Consider the following 25525-nt stretch of genomic DNA (forward strand, 5'->3'; position numbering starts at 1 on the left):
AACCACTGGGGGAGGGAAACAGCTTTGAAAGAAAAGTGAAAACGGGCGTAGGTAAAAAAGAAATGGAAACAGTGGAATCAGTTAGAGGTGGGGGGAGGTGGGGTATCCTAAAGATGTCCATGCTGTTGTTTTTAATGCTGTCCAAGAGCAGTGTGATGTTTTGTTCGTCGAGTTTGGCCTCAACTAGTAAAGCTATTGACAGACATGGCCGTGTGGGAATGGTGAGGGGGAACTAAAATGGCTTGCAGCCAGGAGATCTCACTCGGACCTCCAGGATGAAGCGATTCACGTCGTGGTTAATGGGTGGCGTGGACTCTGTGAGCCAAAGGGCTGTTTTGTGTTCCCTATGCCTCTGCATCCGTCGATTTCTTTGAACAAATCTTAGGTCAGATGTCACATTGAAAGTTAACTTGTCAAATCCACTTGACTCCAACGTCGATGAAAGTCAATGTGAACGAAATTGAACAATTAGGATAAATATTATCGCACATCACCACAAAGTCTGGCTTTAATTAGTTCATGCTGTTGTTTTCCTCTTCACCAATTAATTGATGGTTAACAAAATCAAATGGAACTTTGGCCTTTAGAAGCAAGAAATTTGATTACAATGAAAACCAAACCTGCCAGATGCCACACAATTAAACAAGTTCTGAAAGAACTACAACAACAGGCTTTTTTTGGTTAACTCACCCACAATTAATAGGGAAATTTCCATGGAGAACTATGGATTGAGGATTGATGGATTTGTCTCAACCTTAAGTATCAGAAAGAGAATTCAACACAATGACTTCTCTCGTTGACACCTCATGGAACGAATGTTCTGCTTCTTGCACTTGGCCTTGCTGGAAATATGTCTAAGATCAATGGCAGAACACTGCAACTCTTAACTCATTCTCACTGTCCCAGGGGGCAAGGTAGAGAGAGAGAGAGAGAGAGAGAGAGAGAGAGAGAGAGAGAGAAAAGCTGCATCAATTTTCAATGAATAATTTGCACTAGACGCTGGCGCTGTGAGAATGTTGAAGAAAGGAGAGAAGGTTTTTATTTTGCTATTGATTGTTAAAACCTACCCCTTTTCTCCCTGCCTCCTAAAAGGGTAACATTGCATAAGTATGCAGACCAGTTTTGTGCCCAAGTATTGCCTCTTTGCATGTGGGTTCTGACAGAACTTGTTGACCCGCTAATTATTGACAGGCAAAAGTCCTTGTCCTCATCTGTGACGATACGGTCAAAACCTTCCCCTTACCTTACATTTTTCCCAGTTAAAAAGTATAAAAGCATAGAAAGTAAGTGGTGTAGGCCATTCAGCCCATTGGGCCTGTACAACATTTATTATGTTCAAAGCTGATTTTCCATTTCAATCCATGTCCCTGCTCCCTTCTCATATCCTTTGAGATTTTCAGTCCCTGTGCCCACATCTGTGTGTCTGTGCATCTTTCTCTTTTTCCCTCTTCGAGCCTATGTGGTCATACCTGCATGTGTGCACGATAGAGTGGCCATTTCAAACTTACCAAAATGGAGGACATGCATGGTCAGTGTCAGAAACTCTTGGGGGTGGGGGGTAGAGGTGCGGTGGGGGTGGGGGGGTGCCATCTCACTTTCCCCTCATAGTGCGTGCGCTTCCGAAACACTTCCCCCCTCCCCTCATCGCGCACACCGCATTTAATGAGTAAGTGCTTTTTCCATCTTTTAATTCATCCGGCTCGAGGTGGCGCTTCATGGAGGGCAGAGGGTTCGAAAGCCGGACTGGCCAGCCAAAAACTGGACTAATGTATGCCCATACATCATCTGTACATATGTGTGTGCATTAACATGCATGTATCTCTAAACCTGCATGCATATTTTTTTATCTACACATGCCTGTTTATGTATGCAGATGTCAGATTCACTTGTGTGTGTTTGCAGGTGAGCATTTGCGTGTATTCAAGCACACATCAGTCGTTCTCTCTAAATGTTTCTCCATCCTCCAAGGCAGGAACAAGGTGGTTTATTTCACCACAATTTGGTGCATCGCAATATCAAACAGCGTCTTGTAACTACCTCATGAGCGAATCTCAGCACTGCTACAACTTGAATTGCTTTCTCCCTCCAACTACCTCTCAAAGAGAATCTGTTCCATTTGATGTTTTCTTCCTTTGTTTATGCTCCCAGCTTTATCTTTGCAACGCACCTGTATGTTAGGGATTTCGATGGATGCTGCACGATTGATCTATCCGATACAATTAGTTGCATTAAACAGCAACAAAAGCTGAAAAGTAATTTTCAGAAGAGAGACCAGCACTGATTTAGAAACTATTTTAATTTTACATTTTGTTGTCATGGCAGCATCATGTCAAGGGATCATTTAACGCAGATCAGTACTTGGGGATACCCACACGATTTTAAATGACAAGCACTGTGGTTTATTTAAATATAAATAATTTAGAGTGCCGCAGAAAATAACAGCATCTTTCATGAAATTTTTATGAGTTTTGCAGAGAAAATTTGTGAAAATAGGCGGGGAGAAAGTTAGTGCTTTTGCCTCACCCCAGATTCAGCTGTCGATGGGAGTCTGCAGAAGAACTAAGGCAGGTCCGGAGACTGGGCAAAGCAATGGCAGGTGGAATGCAGTGTAGAGAAACATATGATCGTGCACTTTGGCAGAAGGAATAAAGGTGTAGACTATTTACTCAGTAGGCAATGCGGTCATAAATCAGAGATTCAAAGGGATTGCCGAGACTTTGTGGTGCAAGATTTCTGAAATGTTAACCTGCAGATAGAGTTGGTGGTAAGGAAGGCAAATGCAATGCTCGCATTCCTCTTGAGAAGGATAAAATATATAAAAAAGAGATGTGATGTTGAAGCTTTATAAGGGATTGGTCGCAGTTTTGGGCTCTTTATCTAAGGAAGGATATGTTGTCATTGGAGAGGGTCCAGTGGAGGAATGAAAGGGCTATCATCTGAGGACCTCTGGCGACTGTACTCGCTGAAGTTTAGAAGAATGAGGGGGACCTTATTGAAACTTATCAAAGATTGAAAGGACTTAATAGAGTGGAGAAAATGATTCCTCTGAGGGGGGTTCAGGGGTGGGGGGGAGTCTGGGACCAAAGGGCTTAACCTCAAAATACAAAAACACCCCTTTAAAACAGAGATGAAGGGGAATTTCTTTACCTAGAAAGTGGTAAATTGATGGACAGCTGCAGAGGCCAAGTCACTGAGTTTATTCAACGCAGAGGGTTAATGAGAAAAATGGATTGTAACTTGACCCATGATGAAATGGTGAGATGGACATAATGGGCTGAATGGCCTAATTGGAGACCTCCTGGTTTGGAGAACTCCAGAGGCTGAATCTTGCTCCCTCTTATACTCTTATTAAGCATTGCAGCAGTTTGGAGCTTCCGTGGATCATAATTTATCTGTGAAAGTTGATGATGCTTGGTGCTAATTTTGCAGGTGTGAGGGGTCCTACTTAGCATCCAATATACTGTAGTTGTGAAACAGCCACTCAATAGCCCCATTCACACTGGCAATTTAACCCAGTAATTAACCGCCAATCTACCAGTTGACGTGTCAGCGTGAACGCTCGCGAATCGGCACGCAGGCGTCAGATCGCCCTGGGGATGAACCCCGTAGGGTGTATCATCGTCGATTTGTTTTGAATCGGCGTACCGGTTAGCCCAGTGTGAAAGGGACAGGGGGTATGCAGGACGTCAACCATGGAAGATAGGCCCTGGGATGCCGTGTGATGAGTGTGAAAGGGGGCAGAGAACCAGTTAACATTGGTCCAGTGTGAACAGCAGAAACGCTATTTTGAACCGGTCCATTGAGTCGCCAATTTACTGATTAGCCAATGTGAAAAGGGCTGTATTGTGAGTAGGAATTCCTTATTGCTATTGATATAAAGAATCAGCATTTAAGGATGGCACCTGGAGGAGCCATTATTAGCTTTGCATGCTCACTCAAAGACCATTATATTTATTTGACTCCCACTCTACAATACTGGTTTTACTGAAGGTTCTGTAAAATAAGGGGCCTAATAGGCTGAATGAGGTTTCTGGAAACAACAGCCAATAAATTAGCATTTGAACTATACTCATGTTCACTCAGTCCTGTCTCTTTTTAATGGCATACACCCACGCTCCTAGCAGTGAACTCTGCTTTAATTTATGCATCTCTCCCCCGTATCCCCACTTGACCTCTGTTAGTCTGTAACTATGTTAAAATGATTGCTTTAACATTTCCTTGAAACCATCTAATGAGGCCTTCTGGATGCCAAACAGTGATTCCCTCTTCCCCACGGCCAAAATATCTCTACCTCTGTAGTGAACTGGGATTCACTAGAAGTGTCCTGTACTAACGACTGGTCCTGCCTCCTGGCCCCTCCCCTGGGGGACCCATATATAACCCTGGTTTCTCACCTAAACCCAGAACCCCTCTGAAGCCTGTTCATGGACCCTATCTGTGTTGTAAGCTAATAAAAGCTTTAGTTCTCTCTCCAGTCGAGTATGAGGTTTTATCTACGTGACAATTTTATTAGCTTACAAACAAGGATGGAGGCTTTGCTCAAGCCCAGTATGTTGTTAATAGACACCAAGTCCCCCGACATGGCTGAGGAGTTCGCATATTGGCTAGACTGCTTCCAGGCCTACCTGAACGCGATCAGGGATGTCTTCCATACAGATGAGCTCCAGAGGTCGGCACTCCTCTTAAGGGTAGGGGCGAAGGGGTACGCAGTCATCTGAGACTGCCTGACGTACGAGGCTACCATCGAGGCATTGAAGGCCTGCTACATGAAGGCCCCGAATGAGGTCCTAGCTAGGCACCAATTCACCCTACGCCGCCAACGGCCCTGAGAGTCGATTGACGGCAACCTGCTGGATCTGCGGACGCTGGCTAAGAAGTGCAGGTATGAGGCCACTTCAGGCCGCGTCTGGGAAGATGAACAGATCCGGGACGCCCTAGTCGCAGGGGTCCGCTCAAGGTATATGAGGCAGTGACTGCTCGAGTTGGGAAGGAAGGACCTCACTAGCCACGTCGAGCTGGCCAAATCGCTGGAACAGGCCAGTCTCGAGAAAGACGACCTTGAGGCCAGTGAACTCGCGCTCTAAAGTGAGCACCTTCAAGGACCGGCTGCTCCCGCTATGGCGGCTCCCGCTCTAATGGTTGCCACTCCCGAGACAGTCTGGGTTCCTTCAGCATTTCTGTGTTTTTACTCCAATCACAGCATCTGCAGACTTCCGCGTTTCACACCGTTCAATTGCTTCACTGCGAAATCTTTTCACCGTACGCCTACCCTGAAAAAGTTCTCCTCTTTTCAAAGGGAGAGTCTTTTTCACTTCTCCACCTCTGCAATCCCTGCTGCTCTCAAGCTCTAAGACATAACTTGAAGAAGGGCTCTGACCCAAAATGTCTGTTATATGTCTTTACCTTCCATGGACATTGCGAGACTTGCTGGGTTCCTCTGTGTTTTTACTTCCTTCCGGAAGGTATGGTCTTACAGTAACTTGTCAAGCTACCTTTATCCATACGTGCTTTGGATAATCTGAACATTAATTAACCGAACTTCCAAAAAGAAAAGAATCACCGACACTCCACTTATTAGCTAAATCTTCTTCCCTTGCTCATATAACCATATAACCATATAACCACTTACAGCACAGAACAGGCCAGTTCGGCCCTACTAGTCCATGCCGTAGCAAATCCCCACCCTCTTAGTCCCACTGACCAGCACCCGGTCCATACCCCTCTAGTCCTCTCCTATCTATGTAATGATCCAGTCTTTCCTTAAATGTAACCTATGATCCCACCTCGACCACGTCTGCCGGAAGCTCATTCCACATCCCCACCACCCTCTGCGTAAAGAAATTTCCCCTCATGTTCCCCTTATAACTTTCCCCCTTCAATCTTAAACCATGTCCTCTAGTTTGAATCTTCCCCTTTCTTAATTGAAAAAGCCTATCCACATTTACTCTGTCTGTCCCTTTTAAAATCTTAAACACCTCTATCAAGTCCCCTCTCAATCTTCTACGCTCCAGAGAAAAAAGCCCCAGTCTGCACAACCTTTCACTGTAACTCAGACCCTGAAATCCTGTCAAAATTCTCGTGAACCTTCTCTTCCAAGGCCACAGTTTGTCTATTTGACAGGCACAACACAAATCCAGTTAACAAATCAAAACATCTTCTGTGATCTCCATCTTACTTTAGATGCATCCCCAAAGTTACGGAGCAGAGCCCATTCTATGTCAGCGCAGAGGTGGTCTGGGAGCTTCCAGACGACTCGTTTCTTCTTTGCCCACTTCCGGGGCTGCTTTGCCACTAGCTCCTTCACTAACCCCACTGTCGAGATCTTCGGGTCGCCAATTCTCCCCCCCCCCCACCCCCGCAAGTGGTTCCAGTGGTGGTTGAGCCTGCCTAAGTTGTCATTGAGGAGTTCCTGCCCGATGCCAGGCAATTTTCTGCATGCATGCACTCCCATCAGCCCATGATGGGGTGAGGTTACAGTTTGATAAATAGTTTGATTTTTTGAGAGCTCTTTTTTCAGTGACGTGAGATTAGAGAGTGCAGTGGTCCTGAATTGTCAGTATAAGTTGATGGGAAACTAGGGAAGGGTTTAACAGCTGTGCTCTCAGTCTCGGTATTTGAGGCTGAATTGGGCAGTATATGCAGAGTGTTTGCTACGTCCTCAGACTGAAATCTCTTCAGCAGAGGCTATCACTCAGCAAAGAGGTTCAGCAAGTTCATTGTCGAATGTACTGAGCTGCAGCAGAAAGTTCCTTTTGCAAGCAGTCCAGCTTGACATCCAAACATAGTACAGCAAGTTGTGCAGACTTATAAGGAGAAATCGGTTGGTACAAAACAGGTCTACGCCACTTAACATCCGATCGGGTAACGTCCAACCCCATATACGTCCGTGGTCCAATAGGGTTATAATAGAGTTCAGACAGAAATCCCAATCAGAGAACATGAGAACAGGACGTAGTGGACGTAACTGGAACTGAAGAAGAGGCAAGGGAAACTACAGAAGAAGCAGGACAGGGGCAGAAGAGGGCATTAGCCAAATTCTTTGCAGACATCTTGCTGAAAGGTACTGAAGAGGTGGACCCAAACACTGAACGCTTTTCACTGATAGAGAGGAATGTTCCTGCAGTGTTTGCTTTCGTATGAAGAAATGCATGAAAGAAAAAGAAAAAGCAAACTAGGCAAACAACACCGGACATATCCCTGAAGAAGTTAACTCCTCTCCAAGAAGAGCCTCAGCCAGGTCCTTCAGGCATTAAAGAGTGACAGTTCATCAATGGAGGTTATTCGACCTGAAACTCTTCCAGTGGAAGACTATGAGGAAGTTGAGAGCAGAGATATGGATGATCCCGATCCACTTTGTTAACTTGTGTGTGATATAGGCTAATAAAGTGTTTACATAAAAGTTTAAAAAGTGAAAAAAATGAAAGTTTATCATAAGTTCAGTATCCCATAATGTCCACTTTGCATACGCCCAGTTTCATAGAGCGTATCGTGGACGTTAAGCGGCGCAGATCTGTATTTTATTATTGTGAAGATCATTCGAGAGTCCAATAATGCAGTAAATAAACTGTCCTTGAATCTGGTGGTGCATGATGTCGTACTATTGAATCTTCTTCCTAATGGAAGTTGGGGTGATGAGGGATTGGGTGGAGCCATTCAGTACTTTGGCTGCTTTTCCAAGCCAGTGGGAAGTGTGGACGGAGGAGAGGAGACAGTTTGTGATTTGGGCTGAGCCTTATTCACAGCACTGCAATTTCACATGGCCTTGGGTGGAGATTTACTGTGTACTTGGAACCGTGAATTAACGGTTGATCCTACACTGCAATCTGCAGGTGACGCACAGTTCCAAACCCCCCCACTCGAGATGAGGATCATGGTGCATTTTGCCAGTTATTGGATTTCACTTCATGATCCACAGATCCCACAGCTCGCAGGAATGCAAAAGGGGCACCCTCAGCTCGCAATAGGTATTCCAGCCAGTGGACGCTGAACAGACCCCACCCCACAATGTCTGCTCACACCCTGACGACCGATTGGAGAGTGCCAACACCACATGTGGCAGGATCTGTCGATAAAGAGAGTGACAGCTACAGTGTCAGCCCATCACAGGACACAGGTAACACCATGCTCTTACACAGGAACACTCCCTGCATGCTATTCCCAGCCAAAGAGAAGGCACAGGTTTTGGAACACCATTTACACATTGAAAAGATAATTTTAAGGAGACAATAGGAGATGTATAGCTGACTATCCTTCACATGCCGGACCTTCTCAAATATATTGCTATCCCCTGTAAGGATTCCATGCCTTTCTCACAATTCCAAAATCTCTGTCGCATCTGCTCCCAGGGTGAGGCCTTTCGTGCCAAACCCTCGCAGCCGTCCTTAAAAAAAAACTTGACTTCCCCTCTACCACCATCAACTCGGCTCTGCCTGCATATCCTCCATGATCCGCACATCTGCCCTGGCCCCATGCGCAACAAGGACAAGATTCCCCTTGTCCTTACCTACCACTCCACCAGCCTCCACATCCAATATCAAGGCTCAGGCCCAAAACGTTGGTTATGTACCTTTGCTAATGCCGTAGGACTCACTGAGTTTCTCCAGCACATTTCTGTATTAAACTGAATCGAAGAGTCTCCTTTTGGTTATTTAAGCTAAAGGAACAAAGGTCCACTTACATGCCTGCCATAGTCAGTATTAATCTTTTGTTTCAGGGGCCCACTGCAGGGCCCACTCATTGGGCAGAGCTCCCGGCCTGCTGATTTGGATTGGGAAACTGTGAAGGTCGGTACTGCCCGGTGGTATGAGGTAGCGCGCAGGTAACCTGATCCACACTCCAGAGCAGTCCTGTTCCTTCATTTCTACTGACAGCTTTGGGTGATTCAAGGAAGCAGATCTGCCACGATATTTACATTGAGGTGAACTGAGAATGTCACCATAATGCTGCGACCACTTACAGAAAAAGTGGTTTGCCGCCCTGCACCATATTTTAATGCTTTGATTATGTTTAATAGTTTTGAATGTCAGAAATCACAAATTTGAACACCTTATTTTGACAACCTTAAAATATTCTTGCTATTTTAAAATATCAATATTTTTAAAAAGTACATTGATGCAGATAAAATATTAAAATCAGATATTAGCTGCGACTAACCCTGGGTCTTTGAAGCTGCTCTGATCTGTTGAAATGAAAGGTGACCCAATTCCTGCTCCATGTCTGACGTGGGCACCGCTGTGGCACAGCGATTAGAGCTGATGCCTCACAGGTTCGGTGACGCAGGTTTAAGCCTGACGTCCAAGCACTGGTGGTATGGAGTATGCATCTCTCCCTGTCGCCGTGAGCGGCTTCTCTGGGAACTCTGCTTTCTTCCCACATTCCAAAAATACATGATTGGCAGGTTCATTGTCCACCCCAGAGTGTAAATGGGCAGTGGAACCTGGGGGTGGAGGAGGGAGTTGATCGAAATGTGAGGAAATTGAAAGTGGAAAGATGGATGCCTGAATATGACCTGCCCTGTGCTTTTTTCCCTGTTAGACAGAGCTCGGAGTAGCATGGTCTCCACCGAGAGTGCCTCCTCCACGTATGAGGAGCTGGCACGAGCCTACGAACATGCCAAGATGGAGGAGCAGCTGCGGCATGCTAAGTTTACAATCACGGAATGCTTCATATCGGATACCTCCTCAGAGCAGCTGACGGCTGGGACCAATGAGTACACCGACAGCCTAACGTCCAGTACTCCCTCAGAATCAGGCATCTGCAGGTTCACTGCGTCGCCACCAAAACCTCAGGATGCTGGGAGGGCGGCAAACATGGCAGTCCCGAAAGCACACCGGCCAGGTATGTGGAATGTTGTGGGGAAACATCTAAAGTAGCTCACAGTCTCCCAATGGTCAGGGGATGGATAGCTCAGCAGACTTGTATTGCACAGTGCAGGCATCAGATTCACCTCCAAATACAAGTCTGTAGATTCAATGAAACACAAAAGCTGCAAATACTGGTGTTTGAAATGCATTCCCAGGGATGGTGGAGGAAGTTAGAACAATAGGGGCATTTAAGAGACTCTTAGACAGGCACATGGATGAACAAAAATTAGAGGGTTATGAGGTAAGAAGGGTTTAGGTTTTTTTTGGTTGGAATGTATAAGTCAGCAAGACATTGAGGGCTGAAGGGCCTGTACTGTGCTGTAATTTCAAAAATTTTTTTTAGACATACAGCATAGTTACAGGCCCTTTCAGCCCACAAGCCCGTGTTGCCCAATTGCAGCCAATTAACCACAAGCCCCGGTACATATTTGAAAGGTGGGGGTAAACCGGAGCACCCGGAGGAAATCCACGCAGACATGGGGAGAATGTACAAACTCCTTGCAGACAGCACAAGATTCGAATCCCGCACCCGATCGCTGGCGCTGTAACAACGTTGTCGCCTGTATTGTTCCATAAAAATAAAGTGAGCTGGTAGGTTTCAACAGCATCCATGGCCAGAAATGGTCAGGTCAAGACTCTTTATCGAGACCCATCAATAATATTGCCTGATCCATTGATCCCTCCAGCAGGTCAGTGTTCATATTGGGACTGCGCTTTGATATGGTGGTGAAAATGGATAATTTTCCCTAAAAGCTACAGCTGAACCTTGGATTGATCTGCAATGAACACGGGTGTGTTCCCTGGTAAACTAGAGGTGAGACTGGTTGTGATCCAGGGTAACCTAGTGGTGAACTGGATGTGATCCAGGCTAAACTAGCTGTGATTTATTGTCAACTAGAGTTGTGATCCACATGCAAATTCAGATTAATGGCAAATTTAAAATATCTGACTACAATCTTTTCTCTTTGAGAATATTGTGATTATTTATTCTGTCAGGGGATTGGATGTGGAGGTAGTTAATCGATAATAGGTTTGGAATCATCTGTGGATGCTGGAGAAACTCATCAGGTCACCTTGATACATAACCCAAAATGTTGGTTATGTATCTAGGACACTGTTGGACCTGCTGAGTTTCTCCAGCGATGTGTTTTTACTTCAACCACGGCGTCTGCGGACGCTCATGTTTTAGTCCATGAAAGGATGTGGGTTTTCATCCTTGAAGGACAACTGTGAACTGATAAGTCAAACAGGATTACTAATCCTCAGTGTCGTGTTATGCTGCCCCCCACACCCCCCCTGCCCCGCCGGCCCCAATTTAATTAATTAATTTAATTTAACCTCCCAGCAGTCACGGCGAGATTTGAACACACTCCTTTGCATCAATGTTCCACAGCTGTTCCAATAACTCTATGCCACACAGCTCAATGCGGCCAAAATTAAGGCAGAATAAATACAACTTGGTCCTCGAGGGGCTTTGAGCAAATGAAACCGATCAATAAGCCCAATGGGAATTAATAATTTAACAGGCAGCCACTCATTTGAGCCAAGGACTTATTTTGCGGGAAGGCTCTGAGCAGTGGGACTAGCCTGGGGAAAAAGGGATGAAGAATAGTTTGGCTTTGCTCATGCATTTTTCTGCTTTGGTCATGTTAGTGCTGTTAAACTCAGTCATGCAGCAGAGACTGTGAATATAACTCCAACCTCAGGCATTCCACTCTCTGCCTGTAAAACTAATGATAGCTCTTTCTGCAGATCAATGTCCCCAGAGCAGTGAGAATATCCAGGCACGGAGATGTCATTAGTCAGCACGACTCCAGATATTTTGAACCGCCTATCAATCTTGCTTGCTTCACCCCATCCTGAGCTGCTTCTACCCATGTTTTCAAGAACAAGTTTAAGATTTTTCATCATCCGATTATACAAGCAAAACCCGACGAGACAGCATTCTCTGGTCCTCGGTGCAAAACCATTCAAATGTACATACAGATATAACACGCATCCAGACAAACGATACACAAATATTAAAATAGCTAAATATCATTGTTTAATAAATAGTTGAGTCGCAGATGGTTTGGTGAGCATTTCACCAGCCGTTCAAGCAGTCTCGTTGCCCGTGGGAAGAAGCGGTTTCTCAGCCTGGTGGTTCTGGCTCTGATCTTCTTGCTTCTCTTTCCCAACGAGAGCAGCTGAAAGATACTGTGTTTTCAGCTGTCTGTGTGGATTTTCAATCCAAATCGTATTGTGACCCCACTTAAGCTTCTGGTTATTTAGAAGTGCACAGAAAGTGAATTGATTATGTGTCCATGTGGCCTGTGCCATTTCACTGTATATGCCTCACAGTTGCCTGAATGTTACGGCCGAATTTTCTTCTTCTGAGCATTCAGCCTGCATAAGGAAAGTCATTGCAAGTGTTTACCATTTACCAGGAATCCGTTTACCAGGAATCCATGTGCTGTGGTCAATGGCCCTTGTGTTAGTGGAACCATTTATCCTTATTTCCCCTATCAAATTTATCCGAAAGCTTCTCCCCCCTTTAGATCTTTTACTGTTCTAAGGAGAGTTCAGGAGTGGAATCCTTCCACCTGAGTGGAAGATGATTGCCTTCGGTCAGTGCAGACAAGATTCTAACCTGTTCTGGTTCACAGCTGAGCCTGGAGGAAGCTCTCCATTTCCAGAAGAGGCATCTTTTGGATGATTTTAAAGGGGTATTGTGGAAAACATCCTGCATTCCAGTAATGCAGCATAGAGGGAGGTCCATCCATCCATCAAGTTTACATTGGTCTCACACTCCCTTAGAATAGAAGAAGAAATATTCAGCCTATCGAGCCTATACCACATCTTAGAGCAATCCCATGAATGCATTTTCCCATGTAACCCATCTCTCTCATGTTCCCATTCTGATTCTTCCATCACCAACCTATTTAGATGAAGAATTACTCCCACTCCACAGATCCCAACATTTTTTTTGTATTTATTCCCATTCCTTTTTGAAGGTAGTTGTTGAAATGTGCCCCTACCCCATCAGAGTGCACCTTCATTGACTATTCACTGAGTTCAAAATTATGAGTTCTGGTTCCCCTTGTCAAAGCATTACATCTACTTTCGCAACATCTGCCATGAACGTGACCACAGAGGCAGCATATTCGGGGGATCACCCCCCCCCCCCCCCCACAACACCCTCCATAGGTTCCGTTCCAAATCACTGCCATTCCTCCCTTGTCTGTGAGTCTAAATCCTGGAACTCCTGACCATTGCGGGAATGCGTTCACCAAATCCCTGGTCTGCTTCCAGTAAATGGATCATCATCATCTTTTCCAGGGTAAAGGAGGATAGGCAAAAAATGCCGGCAACATCCCGAAAAATTTTTTAAATAAAAACAAAAGGTATTTGAAGATCCATGTTGGTGGATGTTCATGGCATTATCAGTTCTGCCTTTGGTTCCATTAAATAGACCTATGGCCTCTGAATCAGGAAACCGGGAGGAACTGGCCTAGATAACCACTCCAATGTGACACTGGAGAAGCTTCAGTGCTGCACATTACCCTGTAGTTAAATCAAAGCCTTAACCTTTTCCTGTAGGTTCACTGTCAATTAAAAATTCCAGTACGGAGATTGATAAATTCTGTTTGGCACAGGTGTTCATGATTATATAACCAAGTCAAGTTATCACCCCCTTGCCCTGGGTGAATGGTAACATCCTCTTCCTGTGTTCCTTCCTGCATTCCAGTTCTGGTGGCTGAGATTGTAAAATCCCATAATATTTGGGCTGAATATTTTTCTTGAATATTTTCAACATTTCTCTTGTAATAAGACACATTTGATTCGTTGTGGTCAAAATTATTCAGGCACCCGCTTTTACAAAAATAACCATTTGGATTGCAAGGATCGCAAGAGCGTTCTGACACCTGACAAGTTGCTCTGTACATCCCTATCTGCCCTCTCCTCCAACACTCTGACACAGTGCTTCTCAAACACCTTGATTCATTCAACTCATTCATTCAGCTGGGGGCTAACCCACCAGAGGCAACAAGTAATCATCCAACGACCATTCTGAGAAATAAATGTAGACTCAAGAGTTTACAATAGGCTGAAGGTGCTGTATTAACATATATAAAATGCTTTCAGTGTGTTGTTAATCCACGTATCACTCAGGGATCAGCATTCCCTTTTCTCAAACTTTTGTTCTAAAATCGATTAACCCTTTTATCACAACTTTAAATGACTGTAGACACATTTTAGTTTTAGAAAAAGATGAGAGAATACATCCATTAGCCATGTAAAAAGCTGATGTGAAATAATTTGCACTACGTCAACCAATCTGTTTCTTTTCTTCTGCCCAATCTCTGATCTCTTCCTTCAAAGTACCTATTGATCTCTCAGCCTCAAGTTCAAGATTAATGGGGGGGAAAATTTCTATTTTTTTTTATTTAAGGATATAGCATGGTAACTAGTCCTTCCGCCCCAAGAGCTCAGCTGCCTAAACACAGCCATGTGACCAATGACCCTACTAACACACTATGTCTTTGGAACGTGGGAGGAAACTGCAGCACCCAGAGGAAACTTGTACAGTCATGGAGAGAATGTACAAACTCTTTACAGACAGCACAGGACTTGAACCCAGGTCACTGGTGGTATAATAGTGTTGCGCTAACCATAGCACTGAATTTGCTGGTTAAATATTCCACAAGGAATGAATTTCAGGAGACCATGAAGTATTCCCAATTTTCTTGCACTAATCACAAAAGTCCTGGAGAAACTCAGCAGGTCATGCAGCATCAATAGGAAGGATAAACAATATTTCGGGCTGTCCTGGGTAAACTTGTACCTCTCACTTTGTTCATTTTAGATTGGTCACAGTGTTTGAGCAACCGAAAGAAAATAGACACACACACCAAGAGCAGTTCAGATTGTACAAATGCAAATGTTTTTTTAAACTTTATTTATTTGTTCAAAATACAGATAATAAGTAACATATATAACAATAAACAAAGCATGAATGTTATATTTTATATATATTAAAAAAAAGAAAGAAAAAAAAAGGAAAGAAACTCCCCCCCCTCTTTTAGCCAACTCTCTTAAGGAGAGCCATAAAGAAAAAAGAAAAAAATAAAGTAAAGCATACATATTAAAATCTAGTCAATATAAATCAAAATGTAAATATTCTGAATATAACAACCACCTATTAATAAAAAAACTATAATTATCCATGAAACATATGTAATTTTTTCCATTATTAAACAATATTTCATCTCATTATGCCAAAAGTCTCAAATTTAATCATTTCAGGTAAAATCATATCTCTACCAAACATATGTTTTACCAAAGATCGAACTTGATAAAAATACCGCTTACGCTTAATCGGATTGTTTAAACCCCGAACATTAAAAGTAGCAAACTTCAACTTTGACATATCCACTAATATTACTAAAAACTATATCAATATATAAAGACTCAGATCAACGTAAATAGGCCCTCCAATAGGAGAAAAAGAAACCACAAATTAAAGTCTAAATAAAATGAAAATAATTTAAAAAAAGATAAAATGAAAAAAAAAACCCCAAAAAGCTACCAAAAGGTAGTAATCCCTAAACAAAAGTTGGGTGTGGATCACCCACCAGTGGCTGATGACTAGTAGAACATAGAGCAAATTTCTCCCTCCCCAGCCAAACAAAGAATAACAACAAGATATCATAATGACATAAAAAGAAAATAAAAATAAAAAAGTTCTTCTATTCATCCAAGAAATTCCAGACTCGGTGACCCCATTTCAAGGAAACGGACTCTTTCCATTCTCCCATTTCTGCCATTTCTTCCATTTCCAGAACAACCAGATTTTTCTTTAGGAGACAATGGTGGGCTACGTCTTTGTCCTCTTACATCTGACAACGAGTCAGCAAAACTCATTGCTTCACGCTCATTCTCAAAAAAACCGAGATTGAAAGTCTCCACAAAGCACCTTCAACACTGCCGAATAGCGAAAAGTAGACTTCTAACCTTTACGCCACAGAACTTCTTTAACTGGATTAAATCGACGCTGACGCTGAATAACCTCTTGACTCAAATCAGAATAGAAAAAAACTCTACTATTCTGAATCATTAACGGAGCTTGTCATTGTCTCACGTTTTGCACTGCTAAACGAAGTATCGTTTCTCTGTCCAAATAATTCAAACATCGAATTATCACGGGTCTCGGTGGTTGACCAGGCAGAGGTCTTCTTCTTAAGGCTCTATGAGCTCTTTCCAATACCAGACCTCCAGAGAAAAATTCCTGCCCCACTATTTGTGGAATCCATTTGGTTAAAAAACGAAGGTCTTGTTCTTCCATACCTTCTGGCAAACCAACAATCTTCACATTATTCCTTCTACTTTGATTCTCCAAATAATCTACTTTCCTCTCTAACTCCCTCTCACGTTCTCGCAATTCTGTAACGGATTTTTCCACCTCCAACACTTTTTCTGTATTAGAAGCCACTTGTTGTTGACATTTCAAAAAATCAGCCTGAAATTGTTTAAAATCCTCACAAGATGCTTCCATACATATTTTAACTGTATCCAGTTCCAAACTGAGCCTCTGAGACATTTCATTCAGCATCGGCTGAATGATAAGGCTTAGCTGTTTACATTGTAATTCAGAAAAGCTCAGCCCTGCTTTCTCTTGCGTCGTGGCAGAACCAGGTAACTGCAGCTCCTGCTGCATCTCAACAACAGGCAGTTTAACAGTTTTACTGCGGGTCTGGACTCCAAACGACGGCACCCCGACTTCCTCAGGGGGTCGATACTGGTCTCCCCCCCGCAACCCGTTGTTGTTGCAAAAACTCACGGAAGAGATCAAGATATTCAGATTGGAGTACTTCCTGAGACATTTGAAGCAATGGAGTCGTCTTCTTGCGTGCCCCTTCCGTTAAAGTCAGCAGGCTGCCAAAATCAGGATCCACATCGGGGGCACACGCACCTTCCTCCTGAGAACGGGTAATTCCAGCGATGTCCTTCTCCTGGTGACTAGTAGTCATTTTTTCAGCTCCCACAGGCAATCTCTGTAGATTAGGCTTGAAAGAAAGCAAACCTGAAGTTGTAGCAGGCTGTTTAGGCCCTAAATCTTCAACACTCCGAAAATGTAGTTTCTTCTGTACTTGAGGTTTAATCTTTTTACCATTAATAGTCATAACAATTCCTTGATACTTTAAACTAAGTTTAAAAAAATTTAAACCTGAAAACAAAGAGTTAAAAATAGGTTCTAAAAAGTCTGGCCAGAGAGGTCGAGATTACACGTCTAGACTCTACGCCATCTTGCCACGTCCCCCATTATACAAATGTTTATTACAAATTCAAAAGCTGATTTCACACTACAATATGCAAGCCCTTCCCAACTATGCTTATCAACGCTTGGACTGGTCCCAACTGCCGAAGCGAGGCAATGACTGCACACTTGTAGTAGGTTGTCAGGGCGCCGGTAGCAGCTTCTCCACCTCCCCCGACCGGAACGTTGGCTGGACTCTTGAAGTTCTTCTTCTTGCTGAGAGATGTTGCCACCTCTCGGAGAGTCTCCTATCTTCAGCAGCGGGACCATGGCTTATATTACCCAAAAACTGCTTACCCAAGCACCTATTCCCAGCACAGCAAGAAAGATAAGCGAGCAAGCTAGCATGCTAGGCTTCTATTGAATAACATAATTTTCAGCTTATCACTTTGAATACAATGGTTTATTTTGCATCAAGGCTAGGCCTCTGACAGTCTGTGACCAAAACAAGCAGGAAGATACACAGATGTACACAGATGTCCTTTCTTCAGATAACTGCATCTCTGGTCCCCGTGGTGGAATTTAGCTTATGTCTGCTGATTCTAAAAACAAGCAGGTTCTCAGCCTTGCAGAAGCAAAAGCTGCAAAAGTGAAAAAAAAGAACACAGTTAGAATCTTCCATTACATGGGCCTGATCCCTTCATCAAACCATGAGGAAAAAAGCAGGCATCCACCTGAATAGGAACAACCACCCTCCACTACACATCAACAACTCTGTAGTGGAAAGCGTGGGACGCACCAAGTTCCTTAGAGTTCACTTAACTAGTAAACCTTTCGTGGACACACAACATCTCCTCATTTGTCAGGAGGGTGCAACAGCGACTGCACTTTTTGAGAGGACTGAAACGGGCAAGGCTCCCGGCCACTATTATGTCAACCCTCTACAGTAGCTCTATCGAGAGCATCCTAACAGGCTGCATCACAGTGAGGTACGGTTGCTGCAGAGTCAATCCACAGGACCATCAGAGCAGCAGAGAGGATCACTGGTGTCTCCCTGCTCCCATCAATGTGATCTACTGGGATCGTTGACTGAAGAGGCTGCACGAAATCATTGAGGACCCCTTCCACCCTGCATGCAGCATCTTTCAGCTGTTCCCATTGGGGAAGAGATACAGGAGGATCAGAGCCAGCACCGCCAGGCTGAGGAACAGCTTCTTCGCATGAGCAGTGAGAATGTTGAACAACCAAAGGAACTCCTCACACTAACCAACCGAGACTCTTATATTCATGATGCAATATTTATTTGTAGATATAAATACTTATCCTTCATATGCATTATCTGTATGTGTGTTATAACTGGTTGTGTGTGTGGGTGTTTTGCACTGAGGACCAGAGAATACTGTTTCATTGGATTGTATTTGTGCCATGACAATAGGTTTGACTTGAATAAAAAGGAGGGGTAGAAGATGATTGCAGAGAGGAAGGACCACAGGCTGACAGATAAGAGGTCACAGGTGGATATAGATGGGAGGATAGAAGAGAAAATTGCTGAGAAGTGATAGAAGGAGGGAGCAGCCAGATACCAAGAGTCTTTGTCAAAAATCAAGGTTTCAAATCCCACCTAGTGACCTGAGTACAAAATATTTCACATCATACTGGGGGAGCACTCTGCTATTAGAGAAATCCTTATTTTTTAAGGTGAGAAGCAAAATTCAATCAGCCCTGAGAGGGGTGTAAAAATTCCAGACAATTATTTTATAAAACATTGTCATTCTCCTCAACATCTTTGCCAATATTTAAACCCAACTAGAAAAATAGAAATAAATTTGCTTCTTATTTCTAAATACGTTCAAATATGCAGCTGAATTTAATTGCATTAACAACGTTGGCACCTTCAAAATATCCTTCTCTGTATTGTAAAACATTTTAGTGCAGCCCAAAATTGTGATAATCACTGTATAGACGGAAGCTTTTCTGCTTAATGTGGAAGATTAGAAATGTTGAGTCCGGGTTGTTTGAGTTTGGATTTAAGGTTTCTACATGGGACTAAGAAACTAGTTATATCTAAATCCTGAAAAAATATAATTGAATCCAAGTGGAAGTATATTTCAATATGTAGCTTTCTTTAGCCAAAAGTATTAAAAATATGCTTTCACATGTTTAAAAAGAAAATATTCAGCACATTGAAGCCCGGACTGAAATCATAAATGTCATCAGTAGAAGTATGGAAGGAACCATCTAAACTTGGCTGCTTGACAGGGAAGAGGGCCCATAGCCAAAGAAAAGGTTGAGAATGGCCGATTTGCAGTTCATTAGATCATTGTTCTATTGCTCTCAGATATCTGAAGAGGTACCTGTCAACACATTTCACTCTCACCAAGAAATTATAGAAGAAATATGCAGGAAACACTCAGCAGGTCAGGAAGTGGTGAAAGGCATTCAACCTGAACCATTATCTCTGTTAACTCTCTCAGCAGATGCTGCCTGACCTATCGAGTATTTCCATTTTTTAAAATTTTGTTCTCTCATGTTCAGTATGTACATTAGTTCAGTAAGTCATTCTCAACCATGGAATCAGTCTGTGCTAGCAGTAGGCCAGTAACTGCACAATTGGATTTTTTGACAAGTTACTTTATTCATTTTCTTTTTGTCATTTAAAACATGTATTTGATTTTGATCTTTCTACCCCCCCACCCCCGATCTTTTCTCTGAAGCAAAGTCCAAGATGAATCCATATAAATCAAGCTAGTTAATTCCACATATATATCACCTATTGTCCAGCAGTGCTGCAATGTTAATATTCACGCTCTGCCAGAGGCTCTGCAGTACAGTCTGCTGCAGTTAATCTATCCTTACGTGCACAGGTTCTCATCTGTACTGTTCCCAGGATGAATTTCCTCAACCCTATCATTGAAAAGCAAAAATTTGTATGTGCTTGAAAATGTTAATATAATCAAAAGATACTAGACAACTCCACAGGTCATGCATATAGTGTTGGTGAGAGTTAAAAAAAAGACAGTATTTCTGGTCGATGAGGTTTCATCAGTTTTCTTCCTCATTCCTCCCCATTTCAGATTCTGTTCAGCATACAGCATTTTCAGGTTTTACCTCTAAAGAGCCCCTGTTGAGTTGCCGTGGTTGACCAGTGATTGACTGTAGACTTCCTCCCGCATCCGTCTTTCAAGCCTCAGCTTCCACTTGGCAGGAGAACGGTTGCAAAGCTGTTCTTTCAGACTGTGGTGATTCAGATTTTACATAATCTTCAAAATGGCAATTAGGAACTCAGATGAAGAAGAGTTATAATTATATGGCCTATCTCTTCTGAGCGCGCTCCTCCTCCGATACAGGTGCATCATAGGCTTGGGTAATAACAGGATGTGTGGCTAATTTGACAACATCTCCCAAAAACTGCCCTCAAGGAAAAGGGCAGCAGGTTCATGGGTTTGCCACGACCTGCAGTTTAACCCTGCAAGTCACAAATTTATCTTGACTTGGAATTTTATTGCTAATTCTTGAAACTGCAGGGACTAAGCAAAAGCAGTCAAGGCAGCTTGGTTAAGGACAGATCCTTTCTAACCATATTGAAAGAATTTCAGGTACTCTTCAAATTATGACCTATGCGACTTATGTCCATCCGCACGTGACCAAATTTAAAAAAAAATATATAAGAAAAAATATAAAATTTATGCAGTTTATGTTGTATTTAACATACTATAACAGGGATGCAGCCAAAATGTGTGTACTTACCTTGTTAGTCGGCGCCCCTGGGTCCATAGGCTGGGTGTGGCCATTTTGATTCCTGTGCACGTGCGCAATTCTTTGGCTGGTGCATACGCAGCGCTGGAGTTCGGTTGCCACATGCACGAGAGTTAAGGGCGCAAATTCAATATCGCCAGGGCGCTTAACTCTCGCATGCATCAACTGACCTCCAATGTGCGAACCCATCACGCATGCACCAACCGAAGAGTCGCACATACACACAGGAATCAAGGTGGCCACGCCAAGCTTCTGGACCCTGGGGTGCCGACTAACAAAGTAAGTATGCACATTTTGGCTCTTACATGCCCTGTATCCCTGTTATAGTTTGTCAAATACAATATTTGGTTTAAAAGTTTGCTTTTGCATGGTACTCCATGCACGTGGACAAAATTCTGACTTGCGTCTATTTTGAGATACAATCGATCCTTCGGTCCCAATCTCGGTCGTAAGTCGGGGAGTACCTGTAACAAATAGCATCAATGAGAACAAGGTCATAGATGTGATTTACATGATCTTTAATGAGGTGTTTGACAGAATCATATTTGCGGGTAGCCATTTTAATTCCACATATCATTGCCACTCTGACATGTCTGCCCATGGCCTCAAGCCCTGCCATAATATTTGGCACTCTCCAACCAGATGGCATTGACATGGACTTCTCCAGTTTCCGAGGCCCCTCCTCTGTCTCCCTCTCTTTCCCTATCCCTCTGTCTTCTTTCCTCCAGCTCTCCACCCCTTTCCTCTCCATTCAAAGAACTATCCCTCCCCATCACTTCTCACATTTTGTCTTCCACCCTCCCACCTGCCAGCCCGTATCCTCCCTCTTCCCCTTTCTCCCTCCTCCACTTCTCCTCCTCAATTGTCTGCCTATTTTTTTTTGTCTTGTACCTGACGAAGGGCCCAAGCCCAAATATTGGGTCCCCTTTACTTTCCTACAGATGCTGCATGTTCCTCCATCACTCCTGTGTATTGTGAATAAGTGGAGGCTTATAAGGTTGGAGGGCCAACATAGACTCAGTGGGATGAATGGCCTGCTGTGTCTGAACAAAAAAAAGTGATATGATGAGGAGAAACTCCCTGAACTTGAAATTTATCTTTTCCTTTAGTAGACTCTTGAAGTTGGTTAATCATAAAATGTACCAACCTTAAAATCAAGCTGTGATCATTTATTTGAATATGTCCTCGCGCATCTCTCTTGTTAACATCAATTTGATAATATGAAGTACCTATGAGGCACCTTGAGACTTCTATCATTGCTGAAAAACAGAGAAACGTTGGAGGAACTCAGCCAGCCTGGCAATGTCCGTAGGAAGTCAAGATACATCACTGACGTTCTGAGCCTGAAGCCTTCCGCAAGGAATCCTATGGACTCTACAAGACCGGCTGAGTTCCTCCAGCATTGCTGTGTTTTGACTGCGATTAAGCCTCTACAGACTTTTGTGTTTCACTGCATCCCCCCACCTCATGCACCATTTGTTTCTTTAGTCACGGTTTGGGTTTGCGCATGTTTTCGACGATCAGTTGAGCACCATTTTCACTTAGATCTGTCAGCCGCTCCCGTATATTTTCTCAATCAAGCCCACCGATGAAGAGCAGGAAGAGGGTTTTTTTTTAGTTAAGAAATTAATGAAAAAGGGGTTCAAGGCGACGCATTTCAGGTGAGTGATTCGAGATGAGAGGGCCTTCCTATCAGCATTCGTTCCCTTCGCAGCTGAGACAGCAAAAAGTACTGGTTGGGTTGCGTTCTTGGATATTTGACATTGTCCTGGATGTCAGCACCGAGGTGAGGTCTAATGGCTTCTGAAATGTTTGTGTTCATTTCGCAGTAAAGTATCATGTTGAAACGGGGGAGAGAGGCAGCCTGAATGGGATCTTCAGCTCTCCTAAAATATACATGAAGTAGATTGTGTTCAGATATTTTGTGGAAAGCTAGCAGCTCCTATGACACATTAATAATATCATTCCTTCATCTTTTATTAAGATAATTTCCAAGTTTAAATGTTTGAACTGTTAATTGATGTGTTCCCTCCATTTGTTCCAGATTCAGCAAATGCTATTGTTATTATTTAATTATGCACCCAGTACAAACCTGGTGATATGTTGGCTGATTTATACCCTCTTCTCTGCTAATATTTAATATGATATCATAACTAAATTAGAGGAGAAGAGAGAAAAGCTTTATCTATTTAACTCAGCCATCTATTTGCCAATTCTATGAGGTTCAGTGGGTTACAAACTAGGAATAACGTTATAACCTTAAATAATAACTGATGAGTTAATTCATCTTAATTACATTGTCAAGTCAAAAGGGACAGAGAAAGGATCAGTGAAGGCTGACGAGAGAGAAAAAGAGAGGTAGATTTTCCCTTATATGAGCACCATTGGTGGATTCATGCTGTTTACTGATAAACCGATCTGCTGGTGCCCCTCAGTAGGCCGAGCAGCATTGGGGAATTAAACAAATGGTCCGCGCTTTGGGTTGGAGCCCTTCACCTATTTTGATGAAGGGTTCTGACTTGAAATGCTGACAATTCTCTCTCTCTCTCCCTGCTGCTGATCGACTCACTGAGTTCCTCCAGCAGATTGCTTTTTCGCTTCAGCTTGCAGCATCTGCAGTCTCTTCCCTTGCTCACCACAAATCGTCGTGGCATCAAGTTCATAGAACATAAAACTTTACAGCACAGTACAGGCCCTTCAGCCTATGATGTTGTGCCAACCTATTGTTGATCTCTGGATCAATAAGGAGAACCTTTAAGTGTTACTCTGCCATCTACAGTATCTTTCCATTTGGCAAATTTCTTCCACACCTATATAAACCTACTCAACAAACTAACCCTTCCCTACCTCACACCAATACTACTCTAATGTTCTTGTGTCCATGTGCCTGACTTAGAGTCTTTTACATGTCACTATTGTTCCACCTTCCACCACCATCCCTGACAATGCATTTCAGGCACCCACAACTCTCTGTGTTAAAAAAAACTTATCCCGAGATCTCCCTTAAACGTTCCTCTCCTCATCGTGTACTCTGGTGTTTGCTACTCTCGCCCTGGGGAAAAGGTGCTGGCTGTCCACCCCATCTATGCTACTCATAATCTTCTCAACCTCTATTAAGTTACCTCTCATCCTTCTTCGCTCCAAAGAGAAAAGCTTTCGTTCTGCAAACTTTGCCTCATGGGACACGTACTCCAATCCAGACAACATCCTGAAGTTTTCTCATTAATAAGCTGATGGGTAATTGTTACTGGGATGTGAGCAAATGCAGCTGAAATTTCTGTACATTCCCAATTCTTTGCCCAGGACCCAAATGTGCTAGGATAAAGTAAAATGTATGCTTTACAGTACGAACTGACTCAAGGGGCTGAAAGGCCTGTTTCCATTGTGTATGATTCTTTCACTTTATTTTTCTGTTTCCACCACTCTTTAAGGAAAAGACCTCCAAAGACCCTCAGGGAGGAGAAAAGCTGCCTAATATCGATCTTAAATGACCACTACCATACTTTAAAACAGTAAAACAGTGACCTGTAATCCTACGTTCTCCCACGAGGAACCATCTTCTCCACATCCACCCTATCAAGACCACTGAGGAGCTGAAAGCTCTGTAAAAAAAAAATCAGAATTTATTTTCATTTTAGTTGACTGCAGCTTCACTGAATCTTTCATGTAATGGTCAGTGCAAGTGGTAAAAGACCATGAAGGGAACCAATCCATAACTTCGCCTGGTTAGGAAAACTGGGAAGGGAGTGCAGAAGAGATTTGGTGCAACGATTACAGAAGAAATGAGTGTAGATTAACTGAAGAGGCTGAAAATGTTTTCTAGGATTCAGGAGAAGTTTAATAGAAGTGTGAATAAAAATTGCAGGGTATTTTGATTGAATCCACAAGATGAAATAGTCAAAAGTCACAGTTGAAGGGCAAATGGTAAAATAGCAAGGCATGAGATGTGGATCATTCTTTTTCAATTTTTTTTTTTTTTTTTCTTCTTTTTCTTCTTTGGCTTGGCTTCGCGGACGAAGATTTATGGAGGGGGTAAAAAGTCCACGTCAGCTGCAGGCTCGTTTGTGGCTGACCAGTCCGATGCGGGACAGGCAGACACGATTGCAGCGGTTGCAAGGGAAAATTGGTTGGTTGGGGTTGGGTGTTGGGTTTTTCCTCCTTTGCCTTTTGTCAGTGAGGTGGGCTCTGCGGTCTTCTTCAAAGGAGGCTGCTGCCCGCCAAACTGTGAGGCGCCAAGATGCACGGTTTGAGGCGTTATCAGCCCACTGGCGGTGGTCAATGTGGCAGGCACCAAGAGATTTCTTTAGGCAGTCCTTGTACCTTTTCTTTGGTGCACCTCTGTCACGGTGGCCAGTGGAGAGCTCGCCATATAATACGATCTTGGGAAGGCGATGGTCCTCCATTCTGGAGACGTGACCCATCCAGCGCAGCTGGATCTTCAGCAGCGTGGACTCGATGCTGTCGACCTCTGCCATCTCGAGTACCTCGACGTTAGGGGTGTGAGCGCTCCAATGGATGTTGAGGATGGAGCGGAGACAACGCTGGTGGAAGCGTTCTAGGAGCCGTAGGTGGTGCCGGTAGAGGACCCATGATTCGGAGCCGAACAGGAGTGTGGGTATGACAACGGCTCTGTATACGCTTATCTTTGTGAGGTTTTTCAGTTGGTTGT

The 25525-nt window shown here is 43.5% G+C and overlaps 1 protein-coding gene across 1 annotated transcript in view; it reads left to right on the forward strand.

Moving 5' to 3' along the window:
- The window catches only part of LOC138739957 (cell adhesion molecule DSCAM), a 454986-nt gene that overhangs the window by 426373 nt on the left and 3088 nt on the right, over positions 1-25525 (forward strand). Inside the window, exons 31-32 of the mRNA XM_069892422.1 lie at positions 7916-8113; positions 9535-9837. Coding sequence (XP_069748523.1) covers positions 7916-8113; positions 9535-9837 — 501 coding nt within the window. The remainder of the gene's footprint in view (positions 1-7915; positions 8114-9534; positions 9838-25525) is intronic.

The sequence above is a fragment of the Narcine bancroftii genome, chromosome 7, assembly GCF_036971445.1.
Source record: "Narcine bancroftii isolate sNarBan1 chromosome 7, sNarBan1.hap1, whole genome shotgun sequence".
Taxonomy (NCBI): Eukaryota; Metazoa; Chordata; class Chondrichthyes; order Torpediniformes; family Narcinidae; genus Narcine; species Narcine bancroftii.